General features: G+C 48.9%; 3 protein-coding genes across 4 annotated transcripts; all 3 read right to left on the bottom strand.

The window, feature by feature from the left end:
* Positions 1 to 4,935: 4,935 nt before the first annotated feature.
* On the bottom strand, positions 4,936 to 6,265 carry LOC100435295 (metallothionein-1F). The gene is made up of 3 exons (XM_002834070.4): positions 6,126 to 6,265; positions 5,501 to 5,566; positions 4,936 to 5,168 (listed from the first exon to the last, which is right to left on the bottom strand). Exons 1-3 carry the CDS (start codon positions 6,151 to 6,153, stop codon positions 5,077 to 5,079), a joined length of 186 nt encoding a protein of 61 aa, XP_002834116.2. The 5' UTR covers positions 6,154 to 6,265; the 3' UTR covers positions 4,936 to 5,076.
* Positions 6,266 to 10,664: 4,399 nt separating this feature from the next.
* LOC100432903 (metallothionein-1E) lies at positions 10,665 to 11,982 on the bottom strand. Its single transcript, XM_024233153.2, has 3 exons — positions 11,884 to 11,982; positions 11,231 to 11,296; positions 10,665 to 10,893 (listed from the first exon to the last, which is right to left on the bottom strand). The coding sequence occupies exons 1-3, from the start codon at positions 11,909 to 11,911 to the stop codon at positions 10,802 to 10,804; spliced, it is 186 nt and encodes a 61-aa protein (XP_024088921.2). The 5' UTR covers positions 11,912 to 11,982; the 3' UTR covers positions 10,665 to 10,801.
* Positions 11,983 to 14,351: 2,369 nt separating this feature from the next.
* Positions 14,352 to 15,619, bottom strand: LOC100458851 (metallothionein-2-like). Of its 2 annotated transcripts, none has more exons than XM_024233156.1 (3): positions 15,595 to 15,619; positions 14,975 to 15,043; positions 14,352 to 14,443 (listed from the first exon to the last, which is right to left on the bottom strand). In XM_024233156.1, exons 1-3 carry the CDS (start codon positions 15,617 to 15,619, stop codon positions 14,352 to 14,354), a joined length of 186 nt encoding a protein of 61 aa, XP_024088924.1. The 2 variants fall into 2 exon arrangements, with proteins under 2 accessions (XP_024088924.1, XP_024088925.1); XM_024233157.1 differs by having other exon boundaries at positions 14,975 to 15,046; positions 15,598 to 15,619.
* Between the last annotated feature and the right edge of the window lie 1,800 nt (positions 15,620 to 17,419).

Genomic DNA, 17,419 nt, shown 5'->3' with positions numbered 1-17,419 from the left:
ATAACTGTTGCTTTTTTTTTCTCATTATACATAGCATGAGGGATATTTATTTACTCACAGACAAAGCAGCCAGGCCAGATGTTCTCACTTGTGTATCTTGTTATTCTCATCTACTACATGAACATGTGTCCTGTGGTCAAAGGGACATTCGCTAACACTAGGGATGTAAACCTATAAGCAAGATTCCATGCCTCATGTCAGATCAAAAAGAATATCATTTCTGCCCTCCCAGTCACTGTACTTTACTTAACATACAATATTGAAGTTATTCATATTTTCTTAAATATATTTTCATTTAAAGCAAACTCCTTTCCAGCAGCGAAAAATGAAAATCAGTCTTATTCCACACATAGAAGATAGTCAGAAGTAGTATAAATGTGTGTTGTATGTGTGTGTATATATATTACAGTTATAGATTGCTTTTGTCACAGCTTATGGTTCAGCTTGTGGCTTGACATTGTTTAAGAGATTTCCAGCAATAGGGAAATGCTGATGACATACCTGGGCCAAAGGAAGGCTTGATCATGGACACTTTCTCTGGAGAGGCTGGCTAGATTCAAATCAGTGACAGCTTTTCCACTCTGTGATGTTGAGCAAGTTACTTAAACTTTATGCTATCATTGTCAGATTAGTAAAACGGGTTCATAAATAGTATTTCCCTTTAGGATTGTTGCGAGGGTTCCAAGAAGCAATGATTTAAAGGGGCCTGGCAAAATCTAAATGTTATATGATCGCATCGAAGGAAGAGAGAGAGGCTGATCCGGGGTCGCCAGGTTCTGTGTACAGGGGGAACCAGTTTCAGGGTCCTAGGTGGGAAGAGCGACAGGCAATGTGCGGGGGGCGGGGGCGGGACGCGGAGGAGAAACAAAAGTCACCTCCACCGCCGCACATCTGCACACGGCTCACTCTCTCGGCTCCCAGCTCCCGCCAATGAAGAAGGTGAGCACGAGGATGGAGCTACACACGGACACGGGAGAGGCAAAGCTGATGACGAAGGTGCAGGGCGGGGGATGGGGATAACGCGATCACTTGGGAATAGAAAATAGCCCTCAGGGTGGCAGGGGCGCCACGTGCCTCCGGGAGCATAGCCCCTCCCGCACTAGCGGGCGCCAAAGGGGCGGCCCCCGGGGACCCACCAGGCTGCACTCAGGGGATGGTGCGCCCGACTCGCCTGCTGCGCACATCCCAACCCAGGACCGCAGGCGCCGCGGATTCCGCGTGGGGGTGGGGGAGGGGGTGCTCTGCACCCGGCCCCCTCCTCTAACTATAAATTGATCGCCCGGTTCATAGAATCCACCATGCCTCCCACCCGCCTCAGTGCTTCTGCGCCCCTCTCTTAGAAACTCCAGCCGCACCTTGGCTCGAAAAGTACCCCAAGTGCTCCTGCTCCACTAGTAAGAGATACCGGGTTTCGGGGCCTTAGGATCTCCATTTTCATTCCAGAGGATGGAATGTCCCCGGGGCAGGAGGGAGGTGCATGTTAGCTCTCCCTAAAGTGGCCTCCTTTACTTTGCGCTTCTCGTGCTTTCTTCCTGCCAAGCGCCTTCATCACCACTTAGAATGTTGTCATCTTCCCAGTGCCTTCGATTTCTGAGGCTAGAGGACTGAGGCTCAAAACTGCCCTGCTCCGGGTCACCCAGATAGCCAGTAGGGTCCTGGGACGGGACCCAGTGCTCTGTCCAGCATTAGAGCTGCCTGAAGTGGATGGGAGGCGGGGAGCATTGCCTCTTAGGGATTCCTGACATAAGGCCTTGTGGAGTAAAATGAGGAGGGCGCCTGCCCATCCGAGCCTGCGTGGAGAAAAGTTGGGGCTGGGCTTCCGTGTGCCTGAGCAGAACAAGGTACCAGGTTTCCGGTGCACTGAGCAGGATGCTGAGGGTCTGCTCCTAACCCTGCACCACATTCACTGCTCACTGCCTTTTTCTCTTCCCTGCAGGTGGGTCCTGCACCTGCGCCACCTCAGAGGCAAGCATCATCTTGACACACGCCTGTAGTCCCAGCTACTCTGGAGGCTTAGGCAGGAGAATTGCTTGAGCCCGGGAGATGGAGGTTGCAGTGAGCCGAGATTGAGGTTGCAGTGAGCCGAGATCAAGCCACTGCACTCCAGCCTGGCCGACAGAGAGAGACTCCATCTCAAAAAAAAAAAAAAAAAAAAAAAAAAAAAAAAAAAAAAAAAAGATTTCCAGCAGTAGAAAAGTGTTGATGATGTTGATGACATACCTGGGCCAAGGAAGGCTTGATCACGGACAGCTTCTCTTGAGAGGCTGGCTAGATTCAAATCAGTGAAGAGTTTTCAGCTCTGTGATGTTGAGCAAGTTATTTAAACTTCTTGTTATAGATGTCAAATTAGTAAAACGGGTTCATAAATAGTATTTCCCTTTAGGATTGTTGGGAGTGTTCAAGGAATGAATGATTTAAAGAGTCCTGGCACATTCTAAATGTTACATGATAAGAACATTGAAGAGAAATACCCACTACTCTCCTTGATTGACCACAGGGTCTGCAAGTCACCTAAAGTCATCCTCTTTGGAGGGCATCCCTCATTTTCAAAACTGCCATCCTGCAGTGGGGTGGCCGGCAGGCCTGGGGTAGTCCCAGAGAACTATATGAAAAGGAGGACAAGGATAAATGTGCCTGCCATCACCTCAGAGGAGGAGGATCGAAGGAACACAGAGAGAGGCCGACCCATGGTCACCACGTTCTGTCTACAGGGGAGACGAGTTTGAGGGTCCTAGGTGGGAAGAAGGACAGACAATGAGAGAGGAGGGCAAGGGAGAAGGGGAGGAGCAAAAGTCACCTCCACCACGGCTCATCTGCACACAGCTCACTAGCTCTGCTCCCTGCTACCGCCAGTATAAAAGGTGAGCACGAGGATGGAGCTGCACACGGACCTGGGAGAGGCGAAGCTGATGGCGACAGTGCACAGAGGGAGGAAGGGAGGGGTTGGGGATAGCATGTAAGAGATATAATGGTATGGGCATCTGTAACAGACCTAAGCTTTGGCAAAATAAACTATAATGAATTAGTATGAAATATAAAAACAAAATCTACTTTTTATACTCAACAGGGTGGGAAAGGATTGTTCTCTGTCCAAATGCTGCAGCAGTGTCTCATCCTGGAGAATTTTGCGCAGAAGGTCATCCACGTGCCCTTGAGACCAGATCAACAAGAGACCCATCCTCAACTTCCAGTCCACATAACACCTCCAGGCAGATTAGTGTTACCCAAGGAGCTTGATGGGATGTAACAGGATTCTATCTCCAGGAAGTGCAAGTGGACAAATGATTATAACAGCACTGTTTATTAAGCCTGAGCCAGGTGCCAGGGCACTGTCACATTTAATCCCTACATATATTTATAATCTGCTTTCTACAAGTGAGGAAACGGAGGCACAGAGAGGTTAAGTGACTTGTGCCGGCTACACAGCCAGGAAGGTGTGAAGTGGGCTGTGAATCTGGTTATGTGACACCCAGACTTGCACATGACCCGGGCTGCCTTCTGAAATGCCCTCTTCACAAAGAGCAGCTGCGGGCAAGCATGGTCCTGACTTCTGGGCCACTTGACTCCTCCTCCTCTGTGATTGAACATCAAATAGCAATTCTCGAACCAGTAGCCAGTGGAACCTACTGTTGGCCTAACTACCAGTCACCAGGGTGACTCCTCTCTCCTTAATGAACAGCAATACACCTTCCAACTGCAGAATATGCCATCACCACTGCATCAGCACACTCAACATCCTTCATCTGGACCCAGTCCTTCTCATGACTCTGCATTGCTGAGATGATGCTTTCCTCCACGTCTCCAGTCACTTTGCTGCCCTGAATTAATCAAGGTTGGAATTTAAAGAAGAAAAATAGCTGAATCTTGGGAGAAACTGCCACAGATCCAGACACAAGTCACTACAGGGAGCACTCAGGGGTCGGAGAGTGTCCTGTTGGTGACAGTGGGCCGGCCAGGACTGATGGTTCCTTGTCAGGATGTCATGAGCACTGCTGCTCAAAGTGTGTAATCTACACACTAGGGCCTGTCTGCTGTTTACAGTCTGCAGTGCATGGCATCCATCAACATATACATAATTTACAAAGTTGTAATTTTCCTGGTATTTCTTTTTATATTTATTGAACTTTTTCCTGTTGAGTCTAAAAATGGATTTTGTAATTTTTTTATGAGGTCTCCTTCTTTCACCCAGACTGGGATGCAATGGTGCAAACATGGCTCACTGCAGCCTTCAATTCCTGAGCTAGATGGATTCTCCTGCCTCAGCCTCCAAGTAGCTACGATTACAGACTTGCTCCACCACACCTTGTTAAGTGTTTATTTATTTATTTACAGACAAGGGTTTCCCTATGTTGCCAAGGCTGGTCTCAAACTCCTGGTGTCAAGTGATCCTCCCTTTTGAGCCTCTCAAAGTACGGGGATTATAGTTATGAGTCATCCTGCTTGGCCGGATTTTGTATATTGAATTTAATTTCATGACCTCCATCATTAGTATTATTTCATTTACCAAGGTTTAGGTGTGGAATGGATAGGAATTAAAAACCCCTCCTTCACCCTGGAGTTCAAGAAGCCCCGTGTAGAATTCAAATAACCAAGGGGTTTGATTCCGTTCCGTGTAGTCACTTTCTAACCTGAAATCCAAAGAGGAATTGAAGTTGGGCAGAGAAATCAGAGAAGGAACAGGAGGCATTGAGAAGTTTCTGTGCCACATTTGAGAATGAAGGTGATCCTGTATTCTGGATCCCCACCAATGACCTGACAAAGTGCTATTCCATTCTACAGAAGAGGAAGCACAGTGAGGCAGCCTGGCTTGCCTTAAGGCACTCCGATTGTTAGGGGCTCACATTTCCATCTAGAGCCCAGGAGTCTGCAACCCTAGTTCGATTCCCCATCCCAGTCTCTGATTTCCGAAGCACATAAGGGAAACTGAAGTCAGAATCAGGTCTAAAGTGTTTAATTATCACTCACATATTTCACAGGAAAAGGAATGTAGCAAATGGGTCAAGGTGGTATAAAAAAAAAAAATCCAGGTTTGTACATGTCTCTCTGTTTACATCTGGGAGAAAGGCTGTCCTGGCATCAGTCGCAGCAGCTGCACTTCTCTGATGCCCCTTTGCAAACACAGCCCTGGGCACACTTGCTACAGCCCACGGGGCAGCAGGAGCAGCAGCCTGGGGAAGAAGAGGAGCATGAGAGGTCACAGCCAAGTTGCCCAGGGACCTCCCTCCCCAACAGAGGCCCCCAACAGAGCCTCCAGCCCCAAAGGACCCTCAGTTCAGGATGGTATGGCTTTGTCAGGAGACAACTGGGAAATATCTGGGGTGGGTCTTCCTATGAGAAAGCTGCCCAGGCGCCCTGCACAGGGCAGAAGACTAGAAAGGCAGTGACAACCTACGGGGACAAAGGAAGGCCAGTTCCCCAGAAGCATGCACTCAGGGCCAGCCTTGGGTTCCATCCCAACCTTAGCCACAGCCCCAGACCATGGAGATGGCCTCACACTCACTCTTCTTGCAGGAGGTGCATTTGCACTCTTTGCACTTGCAGGAGCCGGCGCAGGTGCAGGAGCCACCTGCGAGAAAGAGAAAAAACCAGTGAGCGGTGAGTGACCTGCAGGAGGTACAGCAGTGAGTTAATGAGTCTCCATTGCCCCCTTCTCTGTGCGAGGCCAGCCCTCAGAGCTCCTTTCCCACTCAGAGCAGAGGAAGAGAAGCCCCATGTCCTCTCCCTTCATGCTGGGAAGGCCAAGCAGCTTCCTGTTTGCACTCCAAAGGAAAGTTCCAGGCTCTTCGACTTTCTGTCCTGAACCCCGAAGAGGCAATGTTCCCTGCCTCCTATCTAATCCTGCTGCTCAAAGCCTGGTCAGAACACTGGGGCTCAGCCAACAGCCCTGGGACCAACCGCGTGACGTGGAGCAGGACAGCCTTGAGCCTCAGTACCCTCAACTCTGACACAGAGGCACAGAGAGGAAGGAAATGCTCTCAGGAGCTTGGCCAAGAGGAAAGCACTGGACTAGGTCAAGGAGTCCCCTACAGATGAGATCTCAAAATACGACCTTCTCAAACCCAGGAACACTCTCTATGGTGTCTGGGAATCGAGCATCCCCAGGCACGGAACCCGGCGTTCCTTACCAGCGGCGCAGGAGCAGTTGGGGTCCATTGCAAGCCGAGGAGAGACTGGACTTTCCAAGAGAGAAGCGAAGAAGCAGTGGGGCAGGTGGAAGGCGTGGTGGACCCCAACAGCCTGCCGCTGCTTTGATAGTCAAGGGAGGGGGCCGGGCGCAGAGACCCCGCCCTGTCCTTGCACCCGCCCCGCTAGTCAGCGCTGCGGGAGGTCCTGGGTGGGCTGTGTGCAGCAGAAGGGCCGGGCGTAAGGTTCCCTGAGCGCAGCTCGCCGCGCACCGCGGACCGTCCCTTTGGAGTCCGCTCAAGTGGGAGGCGCTTTGTGCCTGGGTGAGTGGCTTCTCTGCCCTCCTGCCCGCCCTTCCCAGTTTCGCCAAGATTGCCTGCTACACCCGCCCCTTGGGGTTCCGGGTACCTGGAGATCCCGGCCTTCGCCCCGCCCCCCGGCCCCGCCCCGGTCCTTCGTCAACAGCTAAGCCTTTCCTGGAGTCCCAGTGCAACCCCAGTCTCTTGCTCCACTGTCTAGATTGGCGGGAGCAGGGAACCTAGCAAGGGAGTAGTGTGCAAAGGACAGGCCGAGGATGTGACCTTCGGATCTCTAGCATTGCCTGTCCCTGTCCCCCTACCTCAGTCCTTTGGCCATGTTTCTCCTGTGCACAGCAACACGGAAGACACAGGGCTCTGCCCCCTCGCTTCCATTCTTCACTCTTGAGAGGCTGAATGGGCACATTTGTCTGGGTCCTCCTTTGCATAAATCTCTCCAGGGTCTCCCCACAGCCTCGCCGGGCACCCCACTATAGGATGGCAGTTTGGAAAATGTGGGATGTCCCCAGAAGCGGGATCACTGAAGGCGGAGATTGCGGTGAGCCGAGATCGCATCATTTTTGCACTCCACCCTGGGCAACAAGAGTGAAACTCCCTCTCAAAAAAAAAAAAAAAAACTTAAAATAAGAAGTGAGACAAGTGGTTAATTCCCTTCAATATTACTAGCTATTGCTTAAGGTTGAGTCTGTGCCAGTCTCCTTTTAATCATTTTCATTGTTTGAACCTTTACAACAATTGTAAAGGGAAATACTACGCATGAACCCGTATTAATAAATGGGCATCTACAACAAAGAAAGTTCAAGGAACGTGCTCATCGTCACAGAGCTAAAAAGCTGTGCACTGTTTTGAATCCAACCAGCCTCTCAGGAGAAATTCTCTGAAATAAAGCCTTCCTTTGGCCCAGCTATGTCTTCTCTATTGCTGGACTTCCCTATGGCTTGAAATCTTTTAAATAATAACAATTCAGGCTGAGCACTGTGGCTCATGCCTATAATCCCAGCACTTTGGGAGGCCAAGGTGAGCAGATCACTGCAGGCCAGAAGTTCAAGACCAACTTGGCCAACATGGCAAAACCCCATCTCTGCTAAAAATACAAAAATTAGCCAGGTGTGGTGGCACAAGCCTGTAATCCCAGCTACTTGGTAGGCTGAGGTTGCAGTGAGCCAAAATTTCACCACTGCACTCGAGCCTGGGTGACAGAGAGAGACTCTGTCTCAAAATAATAATAATAATAATAATAATAATAATAATAATAATGACAAGTCGCCAGCGCAACCATGGGCAATGACAAAAGCAATCTGTAAGTGTAATAAGCATACACACACACACACACACACACACACACATACACGTGCGCACATATATAGTTTTCTGGCTATCTTCTACATATGGATAAGACTGATTTTCATTTTCGGTGGTGGAAGAGAGTTTGCTTTTCATAAAAATATATTTAAGAAAGTATTAATCATTTCAATGTGAAATGATAAAATGTGCACATGGCAGCAGAAATGGCAGTCATTCTATTTGTGACATGAGGCACAGCATCTTGCTCATAGCTTTATAATCCTGTGTTGATGAAATTTTTGTGGGAACAGTGAATGACTCTCTGGTCCACAGGACCCGTGTTTGAGTGGTAGATGACAATGACAGCATACACAGCTAGGCACTCCAGGCCTGGCTGCTTTGTCTGTGAATGAACAAATATCCTCTATGCTATGTGTAATGATTGTTTTAAAGAAGCAGTAGCTAATATTATAGACTACTCACCACTTGCCAGGCATCATTCCAAGTTTCTTACATGTATTAAATTATTTAATCCTACATGCCAGATGCCATTATTATGCACATTTACAGGGGAGGAGGCTGAGACACAGAGAGGTTGCGAGGCACAGCTAAAGTGACAGAGGCGGGATTTGCACTCATGCATGCTAATGGCAGCATCATGCCCTCACCCACCACTCTATGCTACCAAGTCGCAAGAAAGATGAGGACTCTGAAAATCTGGCCGAGAGGCAGCAGTGGGAAGCACATTCAGTTGGCAGTCACTTTCCCCCTGCACAGCACTGTGACCTCTCTGGGCTTCAATGCTCATCTCTCAAGCCAAGTGCAAAATCAGTCTATCCCAAAGCATCTTTATAGATTTGAACCAGGGTAGACAGAGTTTAGCATCCAGTGATTAGCAGATCATGCCCTGCCAGCTGTGACCAGGACAACAGGCCAGGGGTAACATAGGTTCATGCATCCCTTCACTTCTGAGCTACGTGGTCTTAGGCAGGTTGATTAACTACTCTGGAAGACAGCACAGGCACTCCAGGCCCTGCATATTTGCTGTCCTGGTTCTGAGGCCTGTGGCTCTCATTCCCAAGGTTCTGTGAAGATCCAGTGATATGAAGGGTGAGAAAGGCTTTTGTGTCTGTACAAATGCCAAGCAGTATCATCTTATCCAATACCACATTCCTCCTGGCAGGATCACCAGGCTGCAATCTCATTCCCAGCATCTAATCCAGAGTAATGCTTCCAAACCTATGAGCCTTTCTCCAGGAGGTTGTTGGGATTTAACGGAATTTGTCTAAGAAAGTAGTGTAGGCTATGTGCAGTGGGTCACACCTGTAATCCCAGCATTTGAGAGGCCAAGGTTGGTGCATCACTTGAGATCAGGAGATCGAGACCAGCCTGGCCAACAGGATGAAACACTGTCTCTACAAAAATACAAAGCTTAACTGGGCATGGTTGTGTGCATCTCTAATCCCAGCTACTCAGGAGACTGAGGCGGGAGAATTGCTTGAACCCAGGAGGCGGAGGTTGTAGAGAGCCGAGATCCCACCACTGCACTCCAGCCTGGGCAACAGAGGGAGACTCCATCTCAAAAAACTTAATTAATTAATTAAAAAATAAATAAAAAGAAAGTGTAGAGAGAATAATCATAAGCCTCATTATTTATTTATTTTTAATTTTTTCATTTTTTTTCTTTTTTCTTTCAGAGATGAGAATCTTACTTTTTTTTGGTGGTGAAGCAGGCTATGAACCAGGACTGCCTGACACGAAAATCCATGTCCTAGGCTCAGGCTGCCCTCTGAAATCTCTTCACAGGGAAGCAGTGGGTAAGCGTGGTCCTGATTTCTGGGCCAGGAAATTCATTTTCCTCTTTGATTGAACATCAAATAGCATTCTCTCCACAGAGCCAGGGGAACTAATGGTTGGCTTTTGTTATAAATCAGCCAGGGCCTCACTCCTTAATGAGCACCACCACACCCTCCAAACCGCAGAGTCCTCCATCACCCCTGCATGGGCAGACACGAAGAACTTCTTCTGCAACCCACGATCACACACACTGCACCTTGCTGGGAACATGCTGGGCATTTCCTTCCACATCTCCAGTTGCTTTGTTGTTTTGAAGTAGAGAAAGGCTGGAATTTAGAAAGAAGAACAAATTCAGCTTGAGCTTGGGTGGAGCTTGCAAAGATTCAGAGCCAAGTCACAACTGGGAGCTCTCAGGGGTCAGTGAGTGTCCTGTCAGTGACACTAGGCAGGCCAAACCTGATGGTTCCTTGTGGGGACGTGCTGGGCAGTGCTGCTTAAGGTGTGTGAGCCACACCCTGGGACCAGTCTGCTGATTCCAGTCTGCAATGCACATAAGCAAAATATGGGCAAAGTTTGTGAATCTTTCATTTTCCTGTTATTTCTGTGTATACTTATTGAAATTTTTCCTGTTGAATCTTAAAATGGTTTCTGTATTTTGTGTTTGATTTCATTATATCTGTAATTAATATTATTTTATTTACAAAGGTTTAGGCCTGGGATGGATGGAAATTAAAAACTGTTTCTTCGCTGTGGAGTTTGAGAAGCCCTGTGTAGAGCTCAAGCAACTGAGGAGTTGGATTCCACCCCGTCATCACTTTCAAGCCTAAAATCTGATGAGGGACTGAAGCTGGGCAGGGAAATCAGAAAATAAAAATGAGAGATGGAGAAGTTTCTGTGCCACATTTGCACATTTGACATGACCCGAGGCAATCATGCATGTCCCCCCGACCCTGTCGTGTGATCCCACACAGTGCAGTTCCGTTTTACAGAAGATGGAGCTCAGGGAGGTAACCGGGCTTGCCTGAAGGTACTCAAACTGTTAGGGGCTCACATTTCCATCCAGAACCGGGTCTTTAAATTCCCAGTTCAATCCCCCACTCCAACTGTTATTTCCAAGCCACACAAAGGAAAGGAGAGTCAGAATCAAGTCAAAAGTGTTTTATTGTCATTCACATGTTGAATAGAAAAAAGAATGTAGCAAACCGGTCAGGGTAGTTTAAAAAAAATCCAAGTTAGTACTGGTTGCTCTATTTATGTCTGGGAGCAGGGGTCTCCCAACATCAGGCACAGCAGCGGCACTTCTCTGATGAGCCTTTGCAGACACAGCCCTGGGCACACTTGGCACAGCCCACAGGGCAGCAGGAGCAGCAGCCTGGGGAAGAAGGGGAGAGTGAGAGGTCACAGCCGGCTTGACCAGAGACCTCTCTGTCCCAACAGCAGACCTGACTCAAGTTCAGCCCCCACACCCGGAGGATGCATTTTTACGTTGGCACAGCTCTGTTCTGATGGTACATTTGAGGTTTGTGTCCCAATAGAAAAAGTTTGCCCTGACCCATCTGAGTTCAGAGCAGAAAGCCTGGAGAGGGAATAACACAGCCAACAGGGGCGAAGGAAGACCAGTTCCCAAAAGCATGCACTCAGGGCCAGCCTTGTGTTCCCTCCCAAGCTTAGCCACAGCTCCAGATTCCTGGAGATGGCCCCGCACTCACTTTTCTTGCAGGAGGTGCATTTGCACTCTTTGCACTTGCAGGAACAAGCACAGGTGCAGGAGCCCCCTGCAAGGAAGAGAAAAAAGCAGTGAACAGTGAGTAAGATGCAGAAGGTACAGCAGTGAGTCAATGAGTGTCCAGGGCGCTGTCCTCTCTGCAAGCCCAGCCCTCAGAGCTCCTTTCCCACTCAGAGCAGAGGAACAGAAGCCCCATGTCCTCTCCACTCATGCTGGGAAGGGCAAGCACCCTCTTTTACATATCCCATCAGGAAGGTCCCAGCTCCACACACAGTCCAGGAAGACTGGGGCTGGAGGCCAAAACCTTCTGTGTTGAACTCTGAAGAGGCTATGTCCCCCACCTCTCACCCATCCCAGCTGCTCAGAGTTACAGCAGAACATTGGGGCTCAGCCAGCAGCCCCCTGACTAGGTGGGTGACATGGAGCAGGACAGCCTTGATCCTCAGAATCCCCAACTCTGACTTAAAAGCACAGAGGAGGGAAATGCTCGCAGGAGCTTGGCCAAGAGGAAAGCACTTGAAAAAGTAAAGGAGTTCCCTTCAACTCACATCTCATAATGCAACCTTCTCAAACCCATGGACACTGTACGGTGGCCGGGAATGGGCATCTCAAGGCCCAGAGCCAGGTGTCCCTTACCTGTGGTGCAGGAGCAGTTGGGATCCATTTGGAGCCAAGACAAGCCTGGAGTTCCTAGGCAAGATATGAGAAGTCACTAGGGCAGGAGGAAGGTGTGATGGAGCCCAGGAGCTGGCTGCTCCCTTTATAGTCAGGGGAGGTGGTGGGGGGCAGAGGCCCCGCCCTGGCCCTTGCACTCACCCCTGCTGAGTCTGCACTGCCCATGGTCACTGCCTGGGCCGTGAGCAGTGACCTGGCCTGACTCAGGACTGTTATCATCGTTACCTTCCCTGGATACCGTGTGCAACCCCAGCCTCATGTTCAACTTTCAGGATCAGCAGCAGTGGGAGCTTAGGGAGAGAGTTGTGTGCAAAGGACTGGTGGAGACTGTGACCTTTGGATTTCCCAACTTGCCTGAGTATGTCCCCACCTCGGTCCCTCAGTCATATTTCTCCTGTGCACAGCAGCAGGACAGAGACACAGGGCTCTGTCTCCCTCCCTCCCATTCTCCACTCTTGAGAGGCTGAATAGGGATATTTGTCCGGGTCCTCCTTTGCATAAATCTCTCCAGGGTCTCCCCACAGCCTAGCTGGCCACCCTACTACAGGATGGCAATTTGGAAAATGTGGGATGTCCTCAGAAGAGGGATCATTGAAGGTGACTTGCAGATCCTGGATGAAATTAGAAAGCAATTTCCTTCCATATTCCTATTATTGTACATAACATTAATCCATGTTAGGCCCTGTTTAGTCACTTTGCATCTTTGAACCCTTACAGCAACCCAAAAGGGACACACATTCTATTTATGAACCCATATTCCTAATCTGGACAATGACAATACAAGGAGTTCAAGCCACTAGCCCATGGTCAGAAGGCTAGGAAGTGTTACTCTTGGGTCCAAAGCCTGTCAGCTTCCCAAGGGAGACAGGGCAGGGATGAAGCATCCCTTTGACCTAGGTATATTCATCTCTTTACTGCTTGAAATCTTTAAACAAAACCAAGCATCAAGGTCAGTCCTGGAAGCAAAACAGGGATACAGAGGGGTATGAATAAGGAGAATCTGATGGCAACCTTCTATGTCTGGAAGTTAAACTGATTCTTTTTTCAGTAGTGCTAATGAGTTTGCTTTTCACATGAATATATCTAAGGAAATAGGAATCATTTGAAAGAAAAATGTTGAGTCACATGTTGGTGCAGGTGGTAGCAGAACTGGCAGGCATCCTTCCGTTTCTGTTATGGGGACAGGGACTGTCTTGCTCATGGCTTTATATTTCTGGTGTGAATCCCTATTTTGTGGGCAGAGTGCAGGACCCTGTCAGGACCACAGGTCAATGCTCATGTGGCTGATGAGAAAGACAGAGGACACACAGGGAGGGACACCAGGCCTGGCTCTTTTGTCTGGAGTAAAAATGTCAACTATGTTATTGTCTGAATCCATTTGGGCTACTACCACCAGATACCTTAGACTGGGTACCTTAAAACAGCAGGAATATATTTCTCTCAGTTCTGGAGGCATGGAAGTCCAATGTCAAGGCACCAGCATATTTGGAGTCTTGTGAGGGCCCCGTTCCTCATGGATATCTCTTTCTTACTGGGTCCTCACATGGTGGAAAGAGTTAAACAAGCTCCCTCAAGTCTCTCTTATTAAGGCACTAATCCCATTCATGAGCACTAGGTCCTCTTATTTCAGTCACCTCCCAAATGCACCACCTCTTAAAAGCAACACAATGAAAGTTAGATTTCAACAAATGAATATTGGAAGGACACAAGCATTCAGGCCATAGCAGCCGTGAATAATAATAACAAAATAGTGGTCAATATTATAGACCACTGGTCATGTACAAGGCACCATTCTGAGTTCTTGACATCCATTAAATCATTGGCCTCTACGAGTCCAACCCTATTACAGTCATGTGTCACTTAATGAGCAGTATGCATTTTAAGAAATGTGTCTTTAGGCAATTTCGTCATTGTGCAAATATTGTAGAATGTACTCACACACACCTAGATAATACTGGCTGCTACACACCTTGGCTGTCTGCTTTAGCCTATTGTTCTTAGGCTTCAAACTTATATACTATTAGGCAATTTTAACACAATGGTATTTGTGTAGCTAAACATAGAAAGGTACAGTAAAAATACCATTTTATAATCTTAAAGGAATCTTTTTTAGCTGAAGAAGTGATCTGAGACAGGGAACCGGGTTTTCCTTAAGGCACTCATGGTGTAAGATGATCAGGCATGGTCCCAGCGCCCAGGTCTCTGGACTGTCAATGCAGCCGCACATACCAGCTCTCTTGAGTATGGAGTCCACTATTTCCATGCATACAGAGAAAACCAGAGCCAGAATAAGTCAACAAGTTTTATTATCATTCACATATTTCATAAAAGAGAGAAAAATACAGTAAATAGGTCATGGTTGCATGGAAAAGAATTCCAAGTTTATATAGGTCACTCTTTCTACATCTGTGAGCAGTGCTGTCCCAGCATCAGGCACAGCAGCTGGACTTGTCCGATGCCCCTTTGCAGATGCAGCCTTGGACACACTTGGCACAGCCCACAGGGTAGCAGGAGCAGCAGTCTGAGAAGAAGGGGAGAGTGAGAGGTCAGAGCAGACTCGACCGGAGACCTCTCTGCCCTGACAGAGGCCTCGCTCAAGGCCTACCTCCAGCCCCAGAGGACCCTTAGTTCAGGGTGGCATCGCTCTGTTAGGAGTCAACTGGTGGATCTTTGGGGTGAGGGTCTTCCAGTGAAAAAGCTGCCCAGCACAACCTATACCTGGGAGATGACAGAAGACTGGAGAGGCAGTGACTGGGGCTACAGGGGCAAAGGAAAGCCAGTTCCCCAGAACCATACGCTTCAGTGAGGAAAGTCCTGTAGTGTCAGGTCTGTGCTTGGCAGGCTGGTGCATGCACATGCCCTCAGTTTCCCCATTTTAAGAATGAAAGTTGGGAATCAACTATCTTGTGTTTTTCCAGCTGTGATCCTGAATTACTTGCCAGAAAGGGGATGTGGGAAGCTGGTCACTGTCCTACTCCTGCCTGCTGAGCTCTGGGTTCCCTCCTCTGACCCTGCCCAGCACCCCGATTCCCAGGGAAGGCCCCACACTCACTCTTCTTGCAAGAGGTGCATTTGCACTCTTTGCATTTGCAGGAGCTGGCATACGTGCAGGACCCAGCTGCAGGAAAGAGAAAAAAAGCAGTGAACAGTGAGTGTGGTGCAGGGTTAGGAGCAGGCCCTCAGCATCCTCCTGCTCAGTGCACCGGAAACCTGGTACCTTGTTCCACTCAGGCACATGCAAGCCCAGCCCCACCTTTTCTCCACAAAGGCTCGGATCAGCAGGTGCCCTCTTTTTCATAGCACACGGGGACTTCAGTGGGAAATCTTGAAGAAGCAATGTTTCCCACCTCCCTACCAGCCCAGGCAGCTCAAATGCTGGACAGAGCACTGGGTCCCAGCTCAGCACACCTCTGGCCTGTAGGTGACCTGGAGCAGGGGCAGTTTTGAGCCTCATTCCTCTCGCCTTAGAAATGGGAGGCGCTGGGACAATGGTAACGTTCTCAGTGGTAATAATGAAGGCGATTGGTAAGAGAAAATGCACCAGAAGTACAAAGTAAAATAATCCACTTTAGGTAGAGCTCAAAATGCACCTGCCTCCTGCCGCAGGGACATTCTATCCTCTGGCATGAAAATGGAGATCCTAAGGCCCCGAAACCCGGTATCCTTTATCAGTGGCGCAGGAGCAGTTGAGGTCCATCTGGAGACCAGGTGAGGCTGGAGTACCTAAGCCAGAGGCGAAGAAGCAAGCAAGCCGGTGGGAGGGGGAACAGAGCTCAGGAGCCACCTCTGGCTTTGTAGTTAGGTAGGGGTGCCGGGCACAGAGGCCCCCCCCCCAGGTCTGTCCCCGGCTCCCGCGGTGTCAAAGGCGCCCTAGGGTTCAGGGCCGGGCTGTGCGCAGCAGACGGGCCCGGCACAGGATCCTCCTTAGCGCTGCCGGTGCGCACCCTGGGGGCGGCCCTTTGACTCCTGCTCTCTTTGTCGGTAGGCGGCGTCCCTGCTATAATCCCAGCCCTACTGAATTTCCCGGGGATTGGAGTCCACTCCTGCCCCTGAGCTGTCCGGCAACCCAGCCTTAGGTGGTCACGGTGTCCCCAGCCCAACACCCCGCACCAATGACCTGAGCTTCGCCTCTGTGGGAGTCTGTGGGCTACCCCAGCCTAGTGCTCATGTCCCTAGACAGGACCGAGGCGGGAAGTGCAGCGAGGGAGTTGTGTGCAGAGGACAAGCCTCTCATGTGACCTTTGCCTCTCCTGCATTGCCAGCCAGGTCCTTTGGCCACGTTTGTCTTGTTCACAGCAACAGAGCAGACACATGGCCCTGCCTCCCTCCCTTCCATTCCCCACTCCTGGGAAGGTGATGGGCACATTTGTCCAAGTCCTCTTTTGCTTTAATTTCTTGGGGCTTCCCACAGCCTCGCTGGCCCACCAAGCCCAAGGATGGAGCTTTCCAAAACTTGGAATGTTCCCAAGGGAGGGATCTTTTCCCTGATGGGCTCACCCTTGCATTAAATTAAGAAGCATGAAAAGTGGTTATTACTTTCAGAATTCTTAACTGTTACAGAGCTTTTAGTCTCAGCCAGACCCTATTTAGTCACTTTGTCTATTTGAACCCTCACAGCAACCCTCAAGAGGAATACTCTTTATGACAGCATCTTACTAATCAGACGACAACACAAGGAGATAAGTAATTAGCCCAGGACAGAGGGTAGAAGTGGTGCCGCGGGTCTCAATCCACTCAGCTTTTCAAGGCAAAGAGGTCAATGATGCAACTTCCCTTTGGCCTGACTATGTCTTCAGCACCTCTTTATTGCTTGAAATCTTTAAACAAAAACAAATGTCAAGGTCAATCTGGAGAGCAACAGAAGTGATACAGAGGGATATATATAATTGTATGGCTACCTTCCATGTCTGCAAGGTGAGACTGATTCTTATTTTCAGTAGTGTCAAAGAATTTGCTTTTTCTATAAATACATTAAGGAAATATGATTGTTTAAAAGAAAACGTTATGGAAAATAACAGCACAGGTGTTGGCAGAAATGGCAAGAATCCTTTTGCATCTGTTATGCAGACAGGGACTGTCTTGCTCATGGCTTTATATATGCAGTGTGGATTCCTATTTGTGGATGGGTAGGGGTCCCTCTCTGATCCACAGGTCATATGCTCATGTTATTGATGTGAACAACATGGGACATATAGCTAAGCCCACCAGGACTGGCTTATTTGCCTGGAAGTACTAAAATGTCCCTATGCTATGAATAAAGATAATAAAATCATAGCTATTACAGACGACTTGAGACACGCCAAACGCTATATTAAGTTCTCTATATGAATTAACTGATTTGTTCCTACCAGCCAGACCCTGTTATTATGCAAGGGAACAGAGTAGGAGCCTGAACCACAGAGAGGTTGTGTCACCCTGGTATAAATGACACACCTGAAATTTACACTCATGCAATATCATTCCTTCAACCACCACCCTATGTCACTATGTCATGTAA

The sequence above is a fragment of the Pongo abelii genome, chromosome 18 (genome assembly GCF_028885655.2).
Source record: "Pongo abelii isolate AG06213 chromosome 18, NHGRI_mPonAbe1-v2.0_pri, whole genome shotgun sequence".
NCBI lineage: Eukaryota > Metazoa > Chordata > Mammalia > Primates > Hominidae > Pongo > Pongo abelii.
The sequence above is the reverse complement of the archived record's forward strand: the minus strand, read 5'-3'. Positions and strand labels throughout refer to the sequence as shown.